At 45.1% G+C, this 22,099-nt stretch overlaps 1 protein-coding gene and 2 pseudogenes across 3 annotated transcripts in view; 1 reads left to right on the forward strand and 2 right to left on the reverse strand.

Moving 5' to 3' along the window:
• fhit (fragile histidine triad diadenosine triphosphatase) overlaps nucleotides 1-22,099 on the reverse strand; it is a 200,658-nt gene that overhangs the window by 38,033 nt on the left and 140,526 nt on the right. For 2 of the 3 annotated variants that reach the window (XM_088309243.1, XM_088309242.1), the window contains one exon: nucleotides 21,018-21,841. The exons of the other annotated variant lie outside the window; for it this stretch is intronic. In XM_088309243.1, the coding sequence (XP_088165369.1) occupies nucleotides 21,734-21,841 (108 nt within the window). In that variant the 3' untranslated portion in view covers nucleotides 21,018-21,733. Of the gene's footprint in view, nucleotides 1-21,017; nucleotides 21,842-22,099 lie in introns of those variants that run through there. 3 annotated transcript variants of the gene reach the window in all.
• On the forward strand, nucleotides 1,874-3,104 carry LOC148327798 (uncharacterized; annotated as a pseudogene).
• Nucleotides 4,357-5,421, reverse strand: LOC148327799 (uncharacterized; annotated as a pseudogene).

Here is a 22,099-nt window from a genome sequence, read left to right on the forward strand (position 1 = left end):
AGCTGGAATGAACAACAGCACTGATTTGCCGATCTAATTTAAAATCACTGTCCAATTTAAAACCCAAATTCGAGAGTGTTAGCTTTAGACTAGATGCCAGGCGGCTAAAGCCAACAGGGTTGAAAGTAGAAAGGCCACTGGGACAGAACACCATAAATTCTGTCTTCTTTTCATTAAAATTTAAGAAACTAAGTGACATCCAGATTCTGATTTCTTTGAGACAGGACAGAAATGGTCTCAAGGAGAGAGAGCGTCTTTTTTGCTCAACGGGACAGATCTGACTGTCATCTGCATAGCAATGAAAGGAAAATCCATGTTTTCGTAAGATGGAACCTAGGGGCAGCAAATATAACGCAAACTGCAAGGGCCCCAAAACAGAACCTTGTGGGACACCATACGACAAAGGTGCAGTGCGGGACTCAGAGCAACCTAGGCGGACATATAAGGTCCTGCCAGTCAAATAGGATTGCAACCACTTTAGTTCGCTACCACTAATGTCCATCTGGTGCTGTGAACGAGCCAGAAGAATACTGTGGTCTACCGTGTAAAACGCTGCAGTTAGATCTAACAAGACGAGACATACATATTCTCCAGTGTCGTTTGCCAGAAGAATATCATTCAAAACTCGAAGCAGGGCTGACTCTGTGCTATGCATTTTCTTATAACCTGACTGGAAAACCTCCATATCTATCTGAATTATTGTTGTATTGCACTGGAGAGGGGAGCTCTCTAATCTCATTGCACACTTGAGTACAATGACAATAAAGGGATTTCTGATTCTGATTCATTCAAAAAAGATCTTAACTGCATGTGCACCGCCTTTTCTAGAATTTTAGAAATAAAAGGCAATCTGGAAATGGAGGTAAACTTGAAATCACACCTTGTTCAAGGCCAGGTTTTTTCAACAGAGGTTGCACCACAGTATGTTGAATATGTTTGGGGACTACACCACAAGAAAGACTGCTGTTGGTAATGGCCAAAACCGATTCGCCAATACTTGGGAGGACTTCCTCAAAGAACTGAGGAGGAACACTGCGAAACAAGGAACATGGACATAGGGGTCAAATGTAGCGTTCGAAACAAGAGTTCTAGCTGTAGCAAACTTGTCCATAAAGAAACTGTAAAAATCTATTACACATTTCAGGAGTCGAGTCCGTGCAATTTGGCTGACGGGGTTTAAATGCAAAATCGATAGTATTAAATAGAGTTCATGGATTATGACAGTTAGCCTGAACAAGACTGGACATGTATTCCCTCTTGGACTCTTTCACCTTGCTTTTAGTAAATGTACCAGCACTCTTTTAGGATTTGATACTTACGGAGCCCCCCAGGGGACATTGGGGAAATATTTAAGTTTGCGTTATAATGCAATACTTTGCAATATATTGCAATAGTTAATGCAAAAAAAACGCAATACTATTGCGTTATATTGCAATACTAATTGCGTTATAACGCAATACTATTACAATATAACGCAATAGCTTTGCGTTGTATTGCAATGATTTTTTTTTTTAATTGCAAAATAACGCAAATTATTTGTGACGGAACGAGAGATTCCACTTCCGGGTTGCCTTGGCTATCATAGGAGAGATTCCACTTCCGGGTTGCCTTGGCTATCATCAACACTACGATCAACATGGAGCATCAATGGGGGAATTTGATTGACTTTTATTTTGATTTGGGTTTAAGATACAAAGACTTAACTCCATGCCGATTGGCTAGCACTGCTGTTATTATTAGCGAAAGACAACTTTAGAGAATTTTGCGCGACAGAGGACACTCACGACGCAAGCACTTCTCTGACCTCGCAGTATTGGTTGAATTCATAAGTAATCAACTTAAAGGTTCGGGGCAGCTTCATGGATACAGATGGATGTACGCCAAGTGCAGAGCGAATGGTCTACGTGTCAGAAAAGAAGATGTGCGCATGGTACTAAGGGAGTTGGATCCCAGTGGCGTATCCCACCGGCAAGCAAGGAGACTTCGAAGACGAAATTACTTTTCCAGAGGACCTAATTTTATTTGGCATATGGACTCTTATGACAAACTGAAACCATATGGCATTTGTATCAATGGTTGTATTGATGGCTTTTCTAGAAAAATGATGTGGCTTAATGCCTACACAACGAGTAGCGATCCGAAACTTATCGGAGGCTATTATGTGGAAGTTGTACAACGTCTTGGAGGGTGCCCGAGAATCGTCAGAGGCGACCTTGGGACAGAGAACTGCCATGTCAGAGAATTTCAACGGTTTTTGGTGCCGATTCCAACAGAAATCAACATGGACAGCTACATGGAAGGCGCAAGTACGGCCAATCAGAGGATCGAGTTCTGGTGGGGGTTTCTTCGAAGACAATGTGCGGAATTTTGGATATCACTGTTTGCTGATCTCCGAGATAACGGATCATTCGATGGCGGCTTTTTGGACAAAAACCTTCTGCAGTTTTGCATTTGCAACATTTTTATTACCAGATCTATAATGCTACACGACTCATCAAAGCGTCTGGCGAACATAAACATCGATCTTTTAATTTAATTTACAAGTGAAGAGAAAGTACTATTACAAATTTTCGGTTGACAATGCAACGTTTGTACACAAGAGCAACAAACTTATAGGTACACAAAAATTAATAAGCTCTGGTGCCCCCTACTGACAACACGAATAATGAGCATTTTTGTAAATAATTATAAAGTACTCTTTGATTTAGCTGCTTTATAAAGTTTAACATGATCACTTTTCTGCCAACATAAATAACTTCCTATGTATATTTTTATAGGATGAGTTGGATGACACGGTCCAGGTTTGGAATGCACACAACATCAGACCATCTCCAAACCCGAATGTTCCCAGTGGTCAACCCAATGTGATGTATTCGCTGCCTGAACTCTAAGGAACGCGCGACTACCTTTCTCCAGTTGATAATGATGACCTGCAATTGTGGAGAACAAGATGTACATTTCGCCAGGCAATACCTTGTGATTCAGATGTCTACGAACTGTGCAACATCCTGATGACAGAGTTCAACTTGTCGATACCGTCTGACATGTATCAAGCCCTGGACCTGTATACATCTCTGAGAGAGAAGCTTAAAGCATTACTGTAAACCAGGGGTGTCAAACTCATTTTTGTCGTGGGCCACATCATAGGTTTGGCATCCCTCGGAGAGCCGTTTGAACTACAAACCCAAATAAATTTTTGATTGCCTTGTAATTAACTATATGCGCAACAAATTAATGGATAACTAGTTTTGCAATCTCAAGCCAATAAACAGTTAGTTCAACTATTTTTAAATGTATTTTAAAGGTGGGATTGGCAACAAATCCTTGTAATATCTCATCCAGCCATCCATTTTGCAAGACACTTCTCCACACGAGGGTCGTGGGGGATGCGTAAGCCAACCCCAGCTGTCTTCGGGCAGTAGGCGAGGTACACCCTAACTGGTTGCCTGCCAATTGCAGGGCACACAAAGACAAACAACCACTCGTGCTCAGAATCACACCTAGGGAGTATCCAATCAACCAATCATACAGGTCTTATGTTGTTTAAAAAATTAAGACAATTTGAAAAAAAACATGTCAAGTCAACATACCATGTGCCTTCGCGAGACACCTAAAATTATGTGCTCACCGCAGCTTGATTTTGACACCAATTCTTTGGACTAAATCATTTATGTTTTGTAAACATGAAGTGTGTTGTCTTTGAAAAAGATCACAATAAATGCTGAAAAACATTGAATATATTTTTCAAGAATGTTAACAATTTCTTTAACAGTGATCAGAACACAAATGGCATTTGTATTTTTAAAAACAAAATCAGTGCTTGTGCAATTTGCAAAAAGTGCAACATACAACAATTTGAGCAAGGCCAACCAATGACACTTATTTTACTTTAAAATGTAACAGAGAGTATGTAGTGCCTTTCAAAAACTGAACGGAACGGCAAAGGACTAAAAAAATAAACCATGTCCAAAGTTCAAAGAAATGTGAAAATGATCCATTTAGGAAAAGGTGCATTATCACAAAAAATGTCCCAACCAATAAATCTATTGTACCAACGATTTTGTTTGAGTGTTTGTTTCAAGGAGCAATCAGGGATCTCAAGACAACTGGCAACACTGTTTTCATGTCCTTCATGCTTTACATCTTTGGTCCTCAATCCTGTTCCTCGAGGGCCAGTGTCCTGCCTGTTGTCCATCTCTCCCTGCTGCAACACACCTGATTCAAATGATCAGATACTCAGCAAGGTCTTCATAAGCTAGATAACTACCCTGATCATTTGAAGCAGGTGTGTTGCAGCAGGGAGAGATGGACAACAGGCAGGACACCGGCCCTCCAACAGGATTGAAGACCGAGGCTTTACACGATATCCATTTCCCAACAGTTGCTGGCCAAAACATTATCAAATTCCGTACGGAAATTAGGATAACCGCTATATGTACAAGGCAGTTCAAGTGTTGCACCACAGGTATGACTTACAGGTCTTCTGTTAAGACCTGTCTGTCTATTAAATGACACAATTTTATCAACAGTTATCACTGAAGATCCTGTACAGAAGCGTAGTAGTTTCTCTGCCTTGGCTTGTTCAGCATTTTTTGCATATCGCTGTAGGTAAGTGAGTGTAACCTGCTCCATCTGAGTAAGAGAAACCTGAGAGGGCTAAAACAGCTGTGAGACCTTCCTTCCCAATGCCTGTTTTGATTTGTACATAGCAATGACACTTTCTTTGTTAGGCAACAGCACTTTGACGTGAACCATTTGTTTCGCGAAGCAATCTATTACATACTTGGCCTCCTGAAGAATGGCTTTGTGAGCCATTGTTTTAATAGCAACTTGCAAGCCTTCTTTTTCAGATAATGTGTGTGAGCCCATTCTTGAGAAAATGTCCAGCAAGTCCTCTTCATCCGATTGGTCGCCAGTGCCATTTAGTGCTCTCTCAACAACTGACTTCTCAATGGGAGAAAGGTAGTTGAGAAATGACATCATGAGATTATTGTCATCTACTGAATCGATACCAAATATACAGGCCAAAATAAATGACTGTGCCAACATTACTGGCACAACACCATAATCCATTAACCCTTTGACCCAAATAAGGCCAACTGCTTGCCATTCAAGCTCACCAAAATCTGGTGTCAATTTAGGAACTCGTTGAGTTTCTCCTTCACACAGTTCTAGAAATTGTTCCCAGAAGGCCGTGTAAACCTCTCGTGATACACCTGCATTATCAAAGGCCATTTCATTTGCAAAATTCATTTTTACCTTTGAAAGCATTATGTTTTTGTCCATAAATGCTTGGATAAGATCTTTCATCACAAGCACTCTTCGCACTGTAACACATTTTATGTTCTCTTGACCCATTGAAGTCTCTGAGTTTGATGGGATGGCGTCTTCCCAAAAATTCTCAAGTGAAGAATCCATCATATTGTCCTCGAGATCCTACGTAATAAATTGTATGCAAAAAGATTTACATTCACATCATCTTGAGCAATCCTAACTTGCTGTTAAAGGCTAAGTCAATCCAAAAATGTTCTTTCAAAGAATATGTTCTATGCACGCTCACTAGTCAAAGCATGACATTCTGATTAATATTGTGTTTGTAGATGATTGGTTAAGTAGTAAAATCCACCCGTTTTTGTACACTTCAGGGGGCGGCCATTTGGTTGCTGTCAATTGAAAATTACATCACAGCTGCTCCGTGCTCAGATAACAACCAATCATGGCTCAGCTTCAGAAAACAGGTGAGCAGTGATTGGTTGTTAACTGAGCAACTGCAATGTCATTTTCAGCCAACGTAAGTGAGAAAATGGCCGCCCCCTGAGATGGGTAAAAACAGGTGCTGCTTAACTTAGATTCCCAAAATGTAACATTAACCACTATGTCATGCTTAAACTAGTGAAGTTGCTTAGAACATATAATAATTTAATAATATGAATTTTTGGGGTTGAACAAATTGTGTATTTTGCAATATCAGAACAGCAGCTTTGAAAGAAGGGTACGGAAGTGAAAACTATTATGCCCAGAGACTTTTTTTAGTTGGCAAGCAGAGTTTAGGTGGATCTTGTATTTTAACATTATAAGTAATCATTTTTTAAAAACTAATTTAATGACAAGCATTAACAGAAATATGTCAAGATCATACCTGTGCGCCTTCAGGAACATTTGTGACATTGGCTGCAGTTGCATGATCTTCATTTGGAATTTGGACCTCAATCACATGGGGAGGACTCTAGAAAAATAAAAATAAAAAAATAAATATACATCTTTCTCTCGCTCTCTATCTCTATATATAGAATGTGTGTATGTATATGCACACAGAGAGAGAGAGGGAGAGAGTGAGAATAATAACATTAGATTTCAACAATACATTACAACATACTTTTCTATCAGTCACCAATTTTACTTACCATAATGGCACTTTCACTATGGAGAACATTCATAACAATAACAGCTGATTCTTCGCCACAGGTTTCTGAAAGCTCTGGATCCCATTCAATTGTAGTTTCTCCATCTGTGTCAAAACAAATTGCACAAATTAAATTCATTTGTTTCAGATCCACCCCACAATGAAGAATAAAAAGTCGCTATTACCAGAATCGCATCCAACAGTCAGATCTTGCTCATCTGTATTTGAGGCATGATACTCTTTCACATTCTCCAACTTGTGTTTTCTTTTGAGAATGTTTGATTCGTTCAGAATTTGAAAATCACCATTTTGCTCCAGACAAAAACAAAATAAAGGTTACACTTGTCAAGTCAACCAAACACAATCCTCCACCAAAACCTTACTGAGTAATGACAATAAAATGAGGCAAATTCAGCAAAACACCTGGTCACTGTCTGTTGAACGTGAGGAACTTGGGAGTGAGTTGGGAAACCTCACTGAGGAGCTTGTAGGTGAGCTTGAGAGATTTCCTGAGGTGTTTAGGGGTGAGCTTGGATAAATGGCTGAGGTGCTCTTGTCAGGTATCGCCTTGCGGCGACGAGGAGGTGGACCCAAGAAGCGAGGAAGCAGGGGTAGGTGAAACTTAAAGGGGATTTATTGCGGAGCTTAGCAGGGACAAACAACGGGGCGTGGACAAAGAAACAACAAAAGGCAACTAAACAAGACTAAACTGGAACGAGGACAAGGAACAAAAACGAGACGGGAACGAACAAGGCGGACAGGGAACAATGACAAGAGCAATAACGGGGACAGGGCGTGGTCGTGACAGTCCAAAGGTAGCGAGATACACGGGAAATGCGGCAAGAAGGAACAATGACCCGACACTGCGTTGTCGGTCTGGAAGGTTTAAATAGTCCGGGTACTTAGGGGAGCAGATGGGAAGCAGGTGCGTGATGATGAACTGGGAACAGGTGCGTGGCTGGTGAGAACGAAAACAATAACAAAAGCACATGGCAGGAAGGAGGGAAGAAAATAATAACACAAACACTGACATGCCCGACGCGGGTCATGACAGTACCCCCCCTCAAGGGACGGATTCCAGACGTCCTCAAGAATAGCAAAAAGAACAAACCATGTCCCAAAAACAAGGGTGGGCGGAAGGGGTCGGGAGGTGGGTCAACGACCCGTGATCGAGGCCGGTCTGGCGGATGCCCGGGGGGCCAGACCAGCGAGTCCTTTCGTGGCCCTTCAGGGGGCCGTGCGGGTGGCCAGACCAGTGCGTCCCGATGGGGCCATTCAGGCGGACGTCCGGGACGACCCGAACGCCACATGGAGTCCGCTGATGGGGCTGAGACGAGGGGCGGCGGCGGGACGCTGGGTGCTGCAGAGGACGGAGCTTGGACCGGCGTTGAGGCGGGCGCCGCCGAGGCAAGAACTTGGAGCGATGGCGGGACGTCGGACGCCGCCGAGACGGAGACGAGGCACGGTGGAACGCCGGACCCCGCCGGAGCCGGGACGAGACGCGGCGGCTGGTCGTCGAACTCCGCCGAGACCGGAACGTGGAGCGGCGGCCGGTCGGCGAACCCCGCCGAGACAGGAACGTGGAGCGGCGGCTGGTCGTCGAACCCCGCCGAGACAGGAACGTGGAGCGGCGGCTGGTCGTCGAACCCCGCCGAGACAGGAACGTGGAGCGGCGGCTGGTCGTCGAACCCCGCCGAGACAGGAACGTGGAGCGGCGGCTGGTCGTCGAACCCCGCCGAGACAGGAACGTGGAGCGGCGGCTGGTCGTCGAACCACGCCGAGACAGGAACGGGGAGCGACGGCTGGTCGTCGAGCCCCGCCGAGACAGGAACGTGGAGCGGCGGCTGGTCGTCGAACTCCGCCGAGACTGGAACGTGGAGCGGCGGCCGGTCGTCGGGCGCCGCTGAGGCAGAGACGAGATGCGGCGGTGGTTCGTCGAGCGCCGCCGAGGCAGAGACGAGAAGCGATGGCGAGTCGTCGTCCACCACCGAGGCAGGAACCAGGAGCAGTAGCGGATCGTCAGAAGTCGCCGAGACAGAGGCGAGGAGTAGCGGTGGTTCCTCTGGCACCGCCGGGCCAGAGGCGAGGAGTGGCGGTGGTTCCTCTTGCACCGCCGGGCCAAAGGCGAGAGGCGACGGCGGGTCGTCGTTCACTGCCGAAGTAGGGAACTGGAGCGCCTGCGGATCGTCGAGCACCGCCGGGCCAAAGGCGAGAGGCGACGGCGGGTCGTCGTTCACTGCCGAAGTAGGGAACTGGAGCGCCTGCGGATCGTCGAGCACCGCCGAAACCGGAGCTTGGGGTGACGGCGGATCGTCGAGCACCGCCGAGGCAGGGAATTGGAGCGGTGGCCGGCCGGGCGCACCAGAGGCAGGGACTTGGAGCCGCGGAGGGCCGGGCGCAGCGGGGACCGGGACTGGTTGCGGACGCAGGGCGTGCTCCGCCGGAACAGGGACTTGTGGCGGACGCAGGGCGTGCTCCGCCGGAACAGCGACTTGTGGCGGACGCAGGGCGTGCCCCGCCGGAACAGGGACTGGTGGCGGACGCAGAGCGTGCTCCGCCGGAACAGGGACTTGTGGCGGACGCAGGGCGTGCTCCGCCGGAACAGGGACTTGTGGCGGACGCAGGGCGTGCTCCGCCGGAACAGGGACTTGTGGCGGACGCAGGACGTGCTCCGCCGGAACAGGGACTGGTGGCGGAAGCAGGACGTGCTCCGCCAGAACAGGGACTTGAAGCGCTGGCAAGGCGCCGGAACGGGGGTCAGCAGCTCTCGGGAGGCCAGAACCCCAGCAGCTCGGGGGGAACCTGGACGGGGCTTATCAGCTGGCGGGGAGCCGGAACGGGACTCATCCGCTGGCGGGGAGCCGGGACGGGACTCAACAGCTGGGGAGGAGCCGGAACAGGGCTCAGCAGCTGGCGGGGAGCCGGGACGGGGCTCAGCAGCTGGCGGGGAGCCGGGACGGGACTCCGCAGCTGGCGGGGAGCCGGGACGGGACTCAGCAGCTGGCAGGGAGTCGGGACGGGACTCAACAGCTGGCGGGGAGCCGGGACAGGGCTCAGCAGCTGGTGGGGAGCCGGAACGGGGCTCATCGGCTGGTGGGGAGCCGGAACAGGGTTCAGCAGCTGGCGGGGAGCCGGGACAGAGTACAGCAGCGGTCAGGGAGCCGGGACAGGGCTCCGCAGCGGGCGGGGAGCCGGGACGGGGCTCCGCAGCTGGGGATGAGCCGGAACAGGGCTCAGCAGCTGGCGCGGAGCCGTAACGGGGCTCAGCAGCTGGCGGGGAGTCGGAGTGGGGCTCTGGAGGCTGCGTCTGATGAGGGACCGGCACTGGAGGCTGCGTGGTGTGGGCCGCTGACGGGGAGGCTGCATGGGCTGCTGCAGCTGGCGTGGAGGCGACGTGGGTTGCGGCAGCTGACGTGGAGGCGACGTGGGTTGTTGCAGCTGACATGGAGGCGTGAACCCTTTCAGCCTGCTTTCTGTCAGCCAGCTGGGCCTGCAGCGAGGAAAACTGCCTCATCCTCTCCACCGCCTTGACCTCCAGCGCCGCGATCTGGGCTGTCAGCTCCTTGAGAGTCTCCCGGGGTGGTGCCTCGGCGGCGCCCTTCTCCGCTATCGAGGCCACCCGCTCCGCTATCTGGGCCAGTTGTGCTCTCAGCTCAGTGCGGCGGGAGTCCAGAAGGTAGACGACCCTTGCGAGCTCGTCCTCGTAATCGGGGTAAGCGGGTAGCGTGGCAGACGCGGCGCTGAGCTGATCGGCGGGTTGGTGGGGGGGGTCCGTGCGGCTGGGTCCTTCTTTCGTGGTCGGGTCATTCTGTCAGGTATCGCCTTGCGGCGACGAGGAGGTGGACCCAAGAAGCGAGGAAGCAGGGGTAGGTGAAACTTAAAGGGGATTTATTGCGGAGCTTAGCAGGGACAAACAACGGGGCGTGGACAAAGAAACAACAAAAGGCAACTAAACGAGACTAAACTGGAACGAGGACAAGGAACAAAAACGAGACGGGAACGAACAAGGCGGACAGGGAACAATGACAAGAGCAATAACGGGGACAGGGCGTGGTCGTGACAGTCCAAAGGTAGCGAGATACACGGGAAATGCGGCAAGAAGGAACAATGACCCGACACTGCGTTGTCGGTCTGGAAGGTTTAAATAGTTCGGGTACTTAGGGGAGCAGATGGGAAGCAGGTGCGTGATGATGAACTGGGAACAGGTGCGTGGCTGGTGAGAACGAAAACAAAAACAAAAGCACATGGCAGGAAGGAGGGAAGAAAATAATTACACAAACACTGACATGCCCGACGCGGGTCATGACAGCTCTGACGATTTCCTGAGGTGTTTGGTGGTGAGCTTGGAGCCTCCCTTGATGAGCTGGCCTACAGTCGCATTAGGACAAAGTTTTGTTCTTTTAAAGTCACAAATTTCAAAAGTGTAGTCCTCAGCTTTCCCTTCCGTTGAGACGTTTTGTGGAAAAAATAAATCCGTCCCTATTTTCAATATCTGTTCAACTGTAGTTGATTTTGAAACACTGAGCTGCCTTGTTCCTCCCCCACTCTTTGCTCTAACTTGCTTGTATTCATTTTGGGTCCACCTCCTCCTCGCCCACCGAGCGATCCCTGACATATTGTTGTATTGCACTGGAGAGGGGAGCTCTCTAATCTCGTTGCACACTTGAGTACAATGACAAAGGGATCTCTGATTCTGATTAGGCATTTGCTTTCACATTATTTTTACATACACGCAATTTCATAAAATAAATCTTTGATATTCGAGACGCAGTTGATAAACTAAGAGAACATCTGTCTGAATGCCCAAGTAAAAGTGTTGTGAATGACAATGGACTCATTGTAATTAAAGATTTTTATTAAAAAAAAATTTGTTTCTCCAGCGTTTTGTTATTCAGTCTGTTTTCTTTTTTTTTTTTCCTTTGAGAAGATCCTCTCACAAGGCACTGAAGAAGCCGGTGTGCACAACGCCTGTGTGGCTAATATAAATAGGTGAGGGAACGTTGCCTCCATGGACTTCCAGTATAAGAGCGGTTCTTCCGTACGTGCAACGTGTCCTGCTGACATATAGCGCTGCACCTCTTTGTGCGCATCAACAGTGACGTCTTCCATCTTGCGGATATTTAATGCAAAGTAACTCGATGCTTGTTTTGAGCGTCCATCCTGTAACAATATGGTATGCTGTGTTATCAGGTGCATCAGTAGGGGGCACTGCAGGGCAGTTGGATGTGTGTAAGCCTGTTGTTATGACTGCAGGGCATTCGAGGAACACGTTGTTGGAAATAAACGCTGGCCAAGTTGGGTCAGAGCAAAGAAACTGGACTTGTATCTTTTCTTAGAAAACCCCACTTAAACATGGTGGCAGCGGCGGAGGATTTTGCCGGATTTTTTTGGTAAATCGTTGTTTCCACCGAGGAGACGACAAGACGCTAACGATTAGCGGAGGTTAGCATCGCCAGGCAAGCTCCGAGCATGGACGGGCTGAAAGCGCCAAAACGTTGTGTTTGGACTCCAGCCATTTGTCCAAAACGTGGAAGGCGTGGAGGGACGAGTTTCAACTTTATGTTGGATTAACTGTTGCCAAGGATGACGAGAAGAGGCGGGTGCGGCTCTTCAGGTACCTGGTCGGCGAGGGCGGCAGGGAGCTGCTCGATACGCTCATGGGGGACACAGCGCAGGCGGAGTGGACGTTGGAAGACATGATTGAGAAATTCGACACCTATTGCAGTCCAGCGGTGAATGAAACGGTGGAGAGGACGTTGAAAGTGAATATGAGGACATTCTGTGTGTTAGAGAGGTGACAAAACTTGAAAATGTGAATACCATAAGCTCTAACAAGGAAAGTGACACAAAGCTGTTTGCAGGCATGCTCATGGGGAAAAATATGGTAAAGTTCCAAATTGATTGCGGCGCTACATGTAACGTATTACCCGTTAACCTGCTGAACACGGATGCGAGACTGGATGAGACGACGTCAGTACTAGTGATGTATAATGGTAGCAAGGTGAAACCACTGGGCAAGTGTAAAGTTAAGCTGAGGAACCCAAGAAACCAGAAACTGTATCGGCTAGAGTTCCAAGTAGTGGATGAGGACTGCACTGTCCCGCTAATAGGGAAAAGAGCCAGTGAGGCTATGAAGCTTATCAAGGTGCATTATGAAAATATCATGGCAATGGACAGTATTGTGACAACGGAGAAAGAGACAAAAGGAGAGTGGACATTTGAACAGATTAAGATGGACTTTGCAGATGTGTTCTCAGGAGATGGGTGTCTGGAAGGAGAGTACACAATGGAAGTGGACAAGAGTGTCAAACCAGTACAGCTGCCAAAGCGACGTGTGCCTGTCGCCATGCTGAAGCCACTGAAGGAGGAGCTTCAAGACCTCGAGCGCAGAGGTATTATCGCACCTGTTGACTGTAGCACCGATTGGATCAGCAGCATGGTGGTAGTACAAAAACAAAATGGCAGGCCAAGAATATGCATTGATCCAAAGCCCTTAAACAAGGCTCTCAAGCGCAGTCACTTCCCATTGGCAACTATTGAAGATGTACTCCCAGACTTGTCTAAAGCTAGACTGTTCACAGTGTGTGATGTTAAAAGTGGTTTCTGGCATGTCAAACTTGAAGAGAAGTCTAGCTACCTGACCACATTCTCCACCCCATTTGGGCGCTACAGATGGCTCCGGATGCCCATGGGGATTAGATTAGAAATCCCTTTATTGTCATTGTACTCAAGTGTGCAACGAGATTAGAGGGCTCCCCTCTCCAGTGCAATACAACAATAATACAGACAAATAAATAAATTAGATAAATAAATAAGAGAGTGCAATGGAATTTAGTACTGAATAGTGTATATAAAAACACATCACAATGCTGTTCTGCAAGGTAAGGGTGTTCTCGTGTGTGTGTGAGAGTTCAGAATGGAGATGGCTCTCGGAAAGAAACTGTTTCTCAGTCTATTGATCCTTGATTTGATGCACCTGTAGCGCCTGCCAGAGGGCATCAGGTCGAACAGGTGTGAGTTTGGGTGGGTATTGTCTTTGACGATGTTGAGAGCCCTTCTGAGGCACCGGGCGGTGTAGATGTCCGACAGTGAGGGGAGAGGGCAGCCAATAATCCTTTGCGCTGTTTTGACTGTCCTCTGGAGCCTCACTCTGTCCGCCTCAGTGCAGCCGCTGTACCAGGTGGAGACACAGTACGTCAGCAGGCTCTCGATGGACGAGTGGTAGAAGGCTAGCAGCAGCTTCCTGTCCAGGTTGAATTTCCTGAGGACTCTCAGAAAGTGCAGACGCTGGACTGCCTGGTCTGTATATCATTGCTGACGATGTGCTTATTACAGGCCAGGGTGAGAGACAGGAAGATGCGATAAGAGACCATGATGCAAAGTTGAGACAGTTTCTGGACAGATGTAAACAAAAGAACATTAAATTGAACCCAGACAAGTTCAAACTGAGACAGGCTGAGTGCAATTACATTGGACACAGGCTCACAGCAAGCGGACTGAAAGTAGACCCAGACAAGGTCCGTGCCATTGAGCACATGCCGAGGCCCACAGACGTCAAGGCAGTGCAAAGACTGTTGGGCATGGTAAACTATCTGGCGAAATTTTGCCCCAAGCTTTCAGACCAATGTGAGGTACTGAGACAGTTGACACACAAAGATGTTGAATGGGAATGGGTGGAGCAACATGAAACGGCTTTTGCGAAACTTAAAATGATGATTGCCGGTGCTCCTGTCCTGAAGTATTACTGCCCTGAGGAGGATTTAGTGGTGCAATGCGATGCATCGGACACTGGTTTGGGGGCAGCACTAATGCAGAAAGGCAAGCCCATTGCTTTTGCAAGCAGAGCACTCACGCAGACGGAACGTGGCTATGCTCAGATTGAGAAAGAGTTTTTAGCCATGGTTTTCAGTGTAGAGAAATTTCATCAGTTCACGTATGGGCGTAAGGTCACTGTCCAATCCGATCATAAGCCGCTCGAGACAATTGTGAGGAAACCTCTGTTGAGTGCTCCAAAGAGACTCCAAAGAATGATGCTGCGCATTCAGAAATATGATTTGACTGTAGTGTACGTTCCAGGCAGGTACATGTTACTAGCAGACACGTTGAGCAGAGCATATCTCCCAGAATGCTCACCCCTGGGCTCTGTTGAGGCTGACATAGAAACTGTTAACATGGTACAGCACCTACCTATCTCCAATGACAGCCTGAGCAGGATTAGAGTAGCTACGGAAGAAGATAGAACGCTTCAAACTCTTATTAAGATGATGCAACAGGGATGGCCATCAGACAAAAGATCAATACCGCCGGAGATCAGGCCATACTATTCGTTTCAAGGTGAACTGAGTCACCAAGATGGCATTGTTTTTAAAGGTGAACGTGCTGTTATACCTACCGCACTCCAGAAGGACATCACCAGCCGCCTGCATTCATCTCATCTAGGTGTCGGAGGATGTCTGAGGAGAGCCAGAGAATGCGTTTTCTTGATTGGCATGAATGACCATATTACAGCACACATCACTCGTTGTGACATCTGCAGGTCAGTAGATGACAGACAACAGAAGGAAACACTCAACCCACATGATTTGCCAAACAGGCCATGGGCAAAGGTGGGCATCGACATTTTTCAGTTTGAGGACAAGAACTACCATGTGACAGGGGACTATTACTCGAATTATTGGGAAATAGACTTTTTGCCTGACACTAAATCTGCCACAGTGATAAAGAAACTGAAAGCCCACTTTGCTAGATATGGCATTCCCAGCACTGTAATTTCAGATAATGGAACTCAATACTCATCGGAGGATTTCCACAGGTTCAGTCGGCTGTGGGAGTTCGAGCACAAAACATCATCTCCAGGTTACCCTCAGAGTAACGGCAAAGCAGAGTCTGCCGTGAAGACAGCAAAAAGACTTTTGCAAAAGGCTAAAGCGGCTGGGCAGGACCCATATCTTGCGTTATTGGATCACCGCAATACACCGTCACAAGGACTAGACTCAAGCCCGGCGCAAAGACTGCTGAGCCGCCGTACAAGGACACTGCTCCCAGTCAAGCCCAGCCTTCTTCGGCCCAAAGTGATTAGAGCAGGGCCAGTACTGCTGAAAATTTAATTCCGCCAGTGTGCTTATTACAACCGCTCTGCTAGGGATCTCGATGCATTAAAACCTGGCGATTGTGTTAGGGTTCAGCCTTTTCACCCCCACACTAAGTGGAGGTTGGGCAGAGTGAAAAACTGTATTGATTGCAGATCCTATGACATTGAATTGGATTCAGGTGCTGTTCTGAGAAGGAACCGTAGACACCTCAGGCGTGCTCTGGGAGATCCACATGTGGGGCCAATTGACATGGAGTCTGAGGATCCACCAAACACCCAAGCGAGTCCAATACAACCTCAGCCAGCCGCTCCGTCCGATAGGGATAGGCCGATGACAACTAGGAGTGGTAGAGTTATTCACAAGCCGCAGCGGTACAAGGACTTTACTACTTAATCACATGCTTTGGGGATTCTTATTTTTAAGGGTAATTGTAATTGTGAAAAAAAAAAAAAGGGTGGGATTCCTCCTAACAGAGGAGCACTGTTTTGTTTGGGATGTTGAAATTGCATCTGTCACTGAGGAAAAAAAAAAACTGTTGTCTCAGCATTGTTCACATTGTAATGTTTTTTTTCTTCCTTGTGTGTGTTAATGTGTGTTCTGCACCAAGTCCAATTTAAAGGACAAGCTTTCCAAAAAGAGAAAGGATGTAACAATATGGTATGCTGTGTTATCAGGTGCATCAGTAGGGGGCACTGCAGGGCAGTTGGATGTGTGTAAGCCTGTTGTTATGACTGCAGGGCATTCGAGGAACACGTTGTTGGAAATAAACGCTGGCCAAGTTGGGTCAGAGCAAAGAAACTGGACTTGTATCTTTTCTTAGAAAACCCCACTTAAACACATCCTGTTGACAGATGCGCTTCCTTATGAACACAGTTTGGCGCGCGACCGCTGTGTCGACACGATTCTGGTAGTGGTCACATGACTTTCTCAAAGCGGTACGCGCACAGACACGGGTTTTGCCCTGGAAGCTCGGTGCGCGCATCGACGCCTCAGTGTCGCTGGACCCATCACTATTATTTAGTGTTCCCCAGGTGGCTGAGTTTTTCTTTATGTCTTCAGAGTATTCGCTTTTTTTGTTTTGTTTTGTTTTGGTTAGTCCAGTTTTTGTTGGCGGCTCGCTCCTCGTTTCCACCCAGTCACCATTAGTTTGTTTTGCGCATCGCGGCTTGTTTCGTTTAGTGTCGTTTTTTCTTAATCACGTCTGACGTGCTCCCTTTGTGAAATAAAACTCTCTATTTTGTTTGATTTCTGCCTCTGTCCGTTTTCTTGGGTCCGCCGTGCTACAATACACATTCGTAACACTAATGGTATCAATTATGGTATCTTGGTCACACACAAAAAAGATGCTTTTAAGAATAAGTTATTAAACTTAGCAGAAAATAATACACCCTGAAATGAAATGCAACGTGACGACAACGATGCACTGGGCTTTATTGTGTTGGGGTAATCAATTGGTATTTAAAAGGTCAAAGAGGTTAAAAAATGATTGAAGCTGAAGAGTGGAAGTTTTTGTAAGTAGTCCCACAAAATTTGTCATCAACTTGTCATATGCCATATATTATTTCAACTACAATGTGGCCTCGAAATAGGAATTTTATTTGCTCTGTGATTTGACCAAGCTGTAATCCAAAGCACTTGTATCTCAAATCCTTCCAGCACCTTTGAACAAAAAAAATATTGTGTGTACTTTAATGAGGAAAGACAACGCTTCATAATATATATTTCTCATAAAAATAAAAAGTAATGGCATATAAAAAATAATTAATAATTATTAATGCTGCTCCTTCTAGTGTGCCCGCTTTGGCCACCTGGGGGCAGTGTAGGACTGACAAGACAGATATTACTCATTGAGGCGTCCAATTAGATTTCTAGATAGGGGGCGTGGGGGGATTTGTGAGGAATCTAAAGGGTGGATCGGCAAAAATATTTTGTCTCACTACAGTGGGAGGGCTAGGAAGTTGAGTTTGGTCACCAATAACCATAGGACGAAGCTCTTCCCAACCAGATGTATGAGTAAAATACTATTTTAAAAAAGGACAAAATAAGCATGTTTTTTTTTAACAATATAAAAAATACTTCCATGCTCAAATGCATATATTATATTCACTTTTTAACAACAAAGGTTTAAAAAAAAACAAGAAAAATAACTACAGTGTTTTTTTTTTTTTTCTGCAGTGCGAAGGGCTCTTAAATCAAAACTGCTGACAGGCGAAACATGAAGTGCAAGAACTCCAATTCTGTTTCGGTATTTTTTTTTCAGTAACTACAATAATGCTGTTACACAGGCAATGTGTTATCACAATGTCAACATCCACCTACACATTAAATTTAGGAGAGTACATTTTAATTTATTTGGTCCCAGTAAACAGAGTGAAATTTCAGACTAAAATATTCAGTGTAAACTCTCCGAATTTTACAGGAACCAAATATAATTTGCTATTGTTCAGAGTAGCGAAATTAGTTATTTGGATGGTAACCAGTTAAATTGATTATAAAGTAATTCAATACTAACTTAGTTACATTTTTGAGCAAGTAATGAGAAATAATAAATTACTTTTATAAAGTAACGTAACTTTAAGTCAAATAGTGTGCACTCTTGCTGCAATTCTGTTGTATTCTTGTTCATTCACTTGATAGTGTGATTTTTACTTTTCCAATTTGAACTGATCCTTATTTCTATAACATTAAAATAAAAAGGCAGAAACAAATGATGTGTGGGAAGTGGAAAATGTTTTTTTAATGAAACAGAGCAGCAATATTAATTATGAAAATGTACAACTCACAATCTCCCCATTGACGGAAGTTTGTCAAAGGTGAATTTTGTTTGTCTTACAAGCAACCAAGCCGTTCAAGGGCACTTTGTGATCTGTGAAATTAGGCCTCTACTGTCCGTCTTTCGCCCAGCAGGAAACCTGTAAAAACTTAGTGCGTTGTCAATTTTTCTTCCTTTGTGACTGTGGGTGGCATTGCTGCAACGGTTCACCATATTTCAATTCAGCGGCTAAACATGACAATAGCTCTGAGGCAACACCACCACAGATCACATCTTAAGTCTTGCCTTGTTGTCCCATTGGCTCCAAAATGGTGGCGACGCCCATGATGACCTGTATTGCATGTTTCCCATAAAACACATGACAAAGACTGAAAATGTAAAAAGTTTAATGTGTTTTGTACGTAACATATTATCCATCCGTCCATAATGAAAACTAATTAGATTACTTAATTTTTATGAAGAATATGTAAAAAAATAAGCTTCTCACACAGACTCGCAACTGCACTGTTCTGTTCTTTTCAGATGACGTTTTGCCCCTCTTCCGAGAATGCTTGATCCGTTCGTACAATGAGGTTTGGTTACGACTGCAGCAGCCAGCATTGGTGTGGAAAACATTTATTTATGCCCCAAGTTGGAGGCACGTCCCAACCAGGGTTATTTTAGTTTGGGAATTTTAATTCAATTATTTCTTTAAATTTAGTTAGTTTTAATTAGTTTTCGCGGCAGCTTTGTTTGTTTTAGTATTAGTTTTTTTTTTTTTTTAAAGAAATCTGTGTTTTACTTGAGCGCAAAATTTGAAAAACACTGTGGTAAGTATTCTATAGTAAAAATTCAACAAATGTACTATTTTTAAAACATTTTGATAACTTAACAGTCCACAGACTTTGAATTACAATAAGTGCGGTGCATGAGACCACTTCTAAAGTTTGATGCAGGCATGCCTGCACCTTATTTAAATAAAGCAAGGGTGCCTTGTTTGGCAACTTCAAAAGTGGATTTGTGGATTGAATTCTTGTTGAGAAGTATTAAACCCAGTTGTACAATGTACTATTTTTGTATTGTACACTTTTTTCCATATATGATACAAAAAAGGAAAGCACGTCTTGGCTAGCATTGCTGAGAGCAGGTGAGCCATTCGAACCAGACGCAAACTCATCTCCTCGGAGCATCTGCTCTCTCTTTTTTATTGGCTACTTCTCAATGACGTCACTTCTGTGTGACACACACTAGGAGCACTACAACTCCCAGACGACTGTTCGACCTTCCCTTTTCCGGCCAAAGGCTGTGCAGTAATATTGAAACAAACACATTTAAAATCAAACCTAAAACCTTGAGTATTATATTAATTGCAAAAGATGAAAGCGAAATTAAATTTTATATATATATAAAATTTAGTTTTTTTTCTATTAGTTTTTTTTTGCTATAATTATAGTTGGTTTTATAAACATAAAATGTAGTTTCAGTTAGTTTAAATTTTTTTAAAGCATTTTTGTTTTTATTTTGTTAACAAAACTGCTTTTTCAATTTTGGTTTGAATTATTTCGTTAGATTTCGTTAACTAAAGTAAACTTGATCCTAACCACAAATTGTATCATTCTTTTCAATGGAAGACGACAGTCATTAAGATGCCTTGCAGAGAGGCCTGTATATGTCAACATGTTGTTGTTGACCATTAATTTCAGTTGTAAAAAGGTAGTGAAGATGTCTTACCAGTCACAAGAAACTGAGGTTTATTTGTGCTGTTTCCGTCAAATGTCACGTGATTTAAAGAACGCTTCAAACAGGCCAACCAAGCGGGGAGATTCATACTGCTCTAGGTTAGTCACTCTGGACCAGGCGTGGTCAATCAGATGTAGCAACTTTTTGCCGATAGGCAGCAATTTCTTTGTTGGGGTGCAGGGGGGGGCGTCGGTCTACTTTCAAGTCCGTCCACTTTCTTTCAAATGTTCTTTCTGTCCTCCCTTGAACGTACTACATTCATACCGCCAGTTAATCCCTGCCTTTTCTTCCTGTGTGCTTTGGTGCTGCCAAGGCCACCAAACAATATTCCCTTCCTCGCCTCCACTTCTCTGATAAGGACCTCAATTATGGTCTTTGAAAAGCTGCCTTTCCTCTATTTTGTTTCGCTTCTCTCCATGATCCGCCCTTCGAAAAGCACTTTGCAGCATGGTTCATTTATGTTCGTGTGATGCTTTGAATTGACCATAGTTCAGTTTGGTTGCGTAGGGGGCCACGCACACTTGAAAGTGGACTGTGACTTATCAACATATGATTTGTAAAGGTGAGCATATGCACAATTTTATAGGACTAATTTACACCCGCCCCCCAATTGTGTGTGTAAGAAGTACATTTTTAACTAGAATTGTGCGCACTGTTTAAGTGAGGCCCCTGGGCAGTTAAGATTGACATGGCAGCACGAGACGCTGAAAACTGATTTGACAAAAATCTAATATATTCATACATGTACTGGAAGCAGTGAAGCCAAAAGAAACTATCGAAAAGAAAAGACTGTTGGGAATAAAGGAATTCAATTTCAAGAGAAAAAAGAATGTGGTTTGTCCATGTAGGTCAGTGCTTCTGATAGTGTTTAATCCAGCAGAGAACATCTCGCTGGCCCTAACTGCTCACCATTGCACACATTGTTCACAATTACTAAATGAAAGCACAGTGGATTTTAAATAGTTGTCAGGTTTCGTGTGAAGGAAGGTTGAGGTGGAGGAGGACCCAAACGCAGGGAGCGAGGCAGGGGTAACTGAAATGGTATTTAATTGATAATAAAAAGGCAAACAAGTGACTGGCAAAAAAGACAAAGATCAAAGTGCAAAAATAACATCAACAAAACAAGGACCTGAAATGAACTAAATAATTATGACTATGACTAAGCTAACGGAAACACACTAAGGACCAGACGACAGACACTTAACAGGAGACAGGAGACAGGACACATGGACCTGAGCAACATCTGACAGGGACAACGGCAATGGACCAACATGAATTGAAAGCAAACAAGGAAAAAAATCAAAGCGAATTAACGAGACAACGAGGAACACCTGGACAAGACACAAATGGTTGGAGGGAGCCGATTAGTTCACACTAGGGAGTGAGACGACAAGCACAGGTGAACACAATCAGATTTAACACGAGACACACACCAAACAAGGAAAAAACTACTTTGACCAAAAAAAAAAAATAAATACAAAAAAAAAACACGTACAGATGTTATCACATGTGAAAAAACTGCTACATTACAATCTCTTCCATTCTTTTATTTATTAGTTTAAAATAATGCACAGGTCTTAAATGAAAAATAAAATACAATAAAAAAACTCCTCTTGATATTGCAGGTTTTTTTTCAATCCCCGTTGACCATGGCATTGCATGCTGTCCTATAGAGAATGCATTTTTACAATTATTGACAGTCAAGTAAAATGAGGAGTTTTTTTTTTTTTTAACATATTAACCCCTCTAAGAGTTCTCAATTTTATTTCGCAAGATGGATGCTTCTGCAGCCATCTCCTCCTCTGATCTCCACTTTGAGGGCACATCCTCATCTTGGTCATCGTGTTTTTGGAGCTGAAAATGCAAATCACAGTGCAACATTCAAACATGATTTTTTTTCTTTCGTCAAAGTCATTACTGGCATGAAAAATGGTCCTTCTTCAATGCACAATTTAGACCAATGGATGGAAACTACAGGTTTGTGGTTGTAGAGACTATTGATCAATACAAGTTTACACAGTATTGAGAATCATCATTGTGATGTGCAAAATGCTTAAAAACTCAAAACTCAACAGGAAAATATTTGTCTTCACATGAAGCAAAGATGCAGCC

This window comes from Idiotropiscis lumnitzeri, chromosome 11 (genome assembly GCF_059441095.1).
Source record: "Idiotropiscis lumnitzeri isolate Australia: NSW breed Sydney's pygmy pipehorse chromosome 11, RoL_Ilum_1.0, whole genome shotgun sequence".
Lineage (NCBI taxonomy): Eukaryota > Metazoa > Chordata > Actinopteri > Syngnathiformes > Syngnathidae > Idiotropiscis > Idiotropiscis lumnitzeri.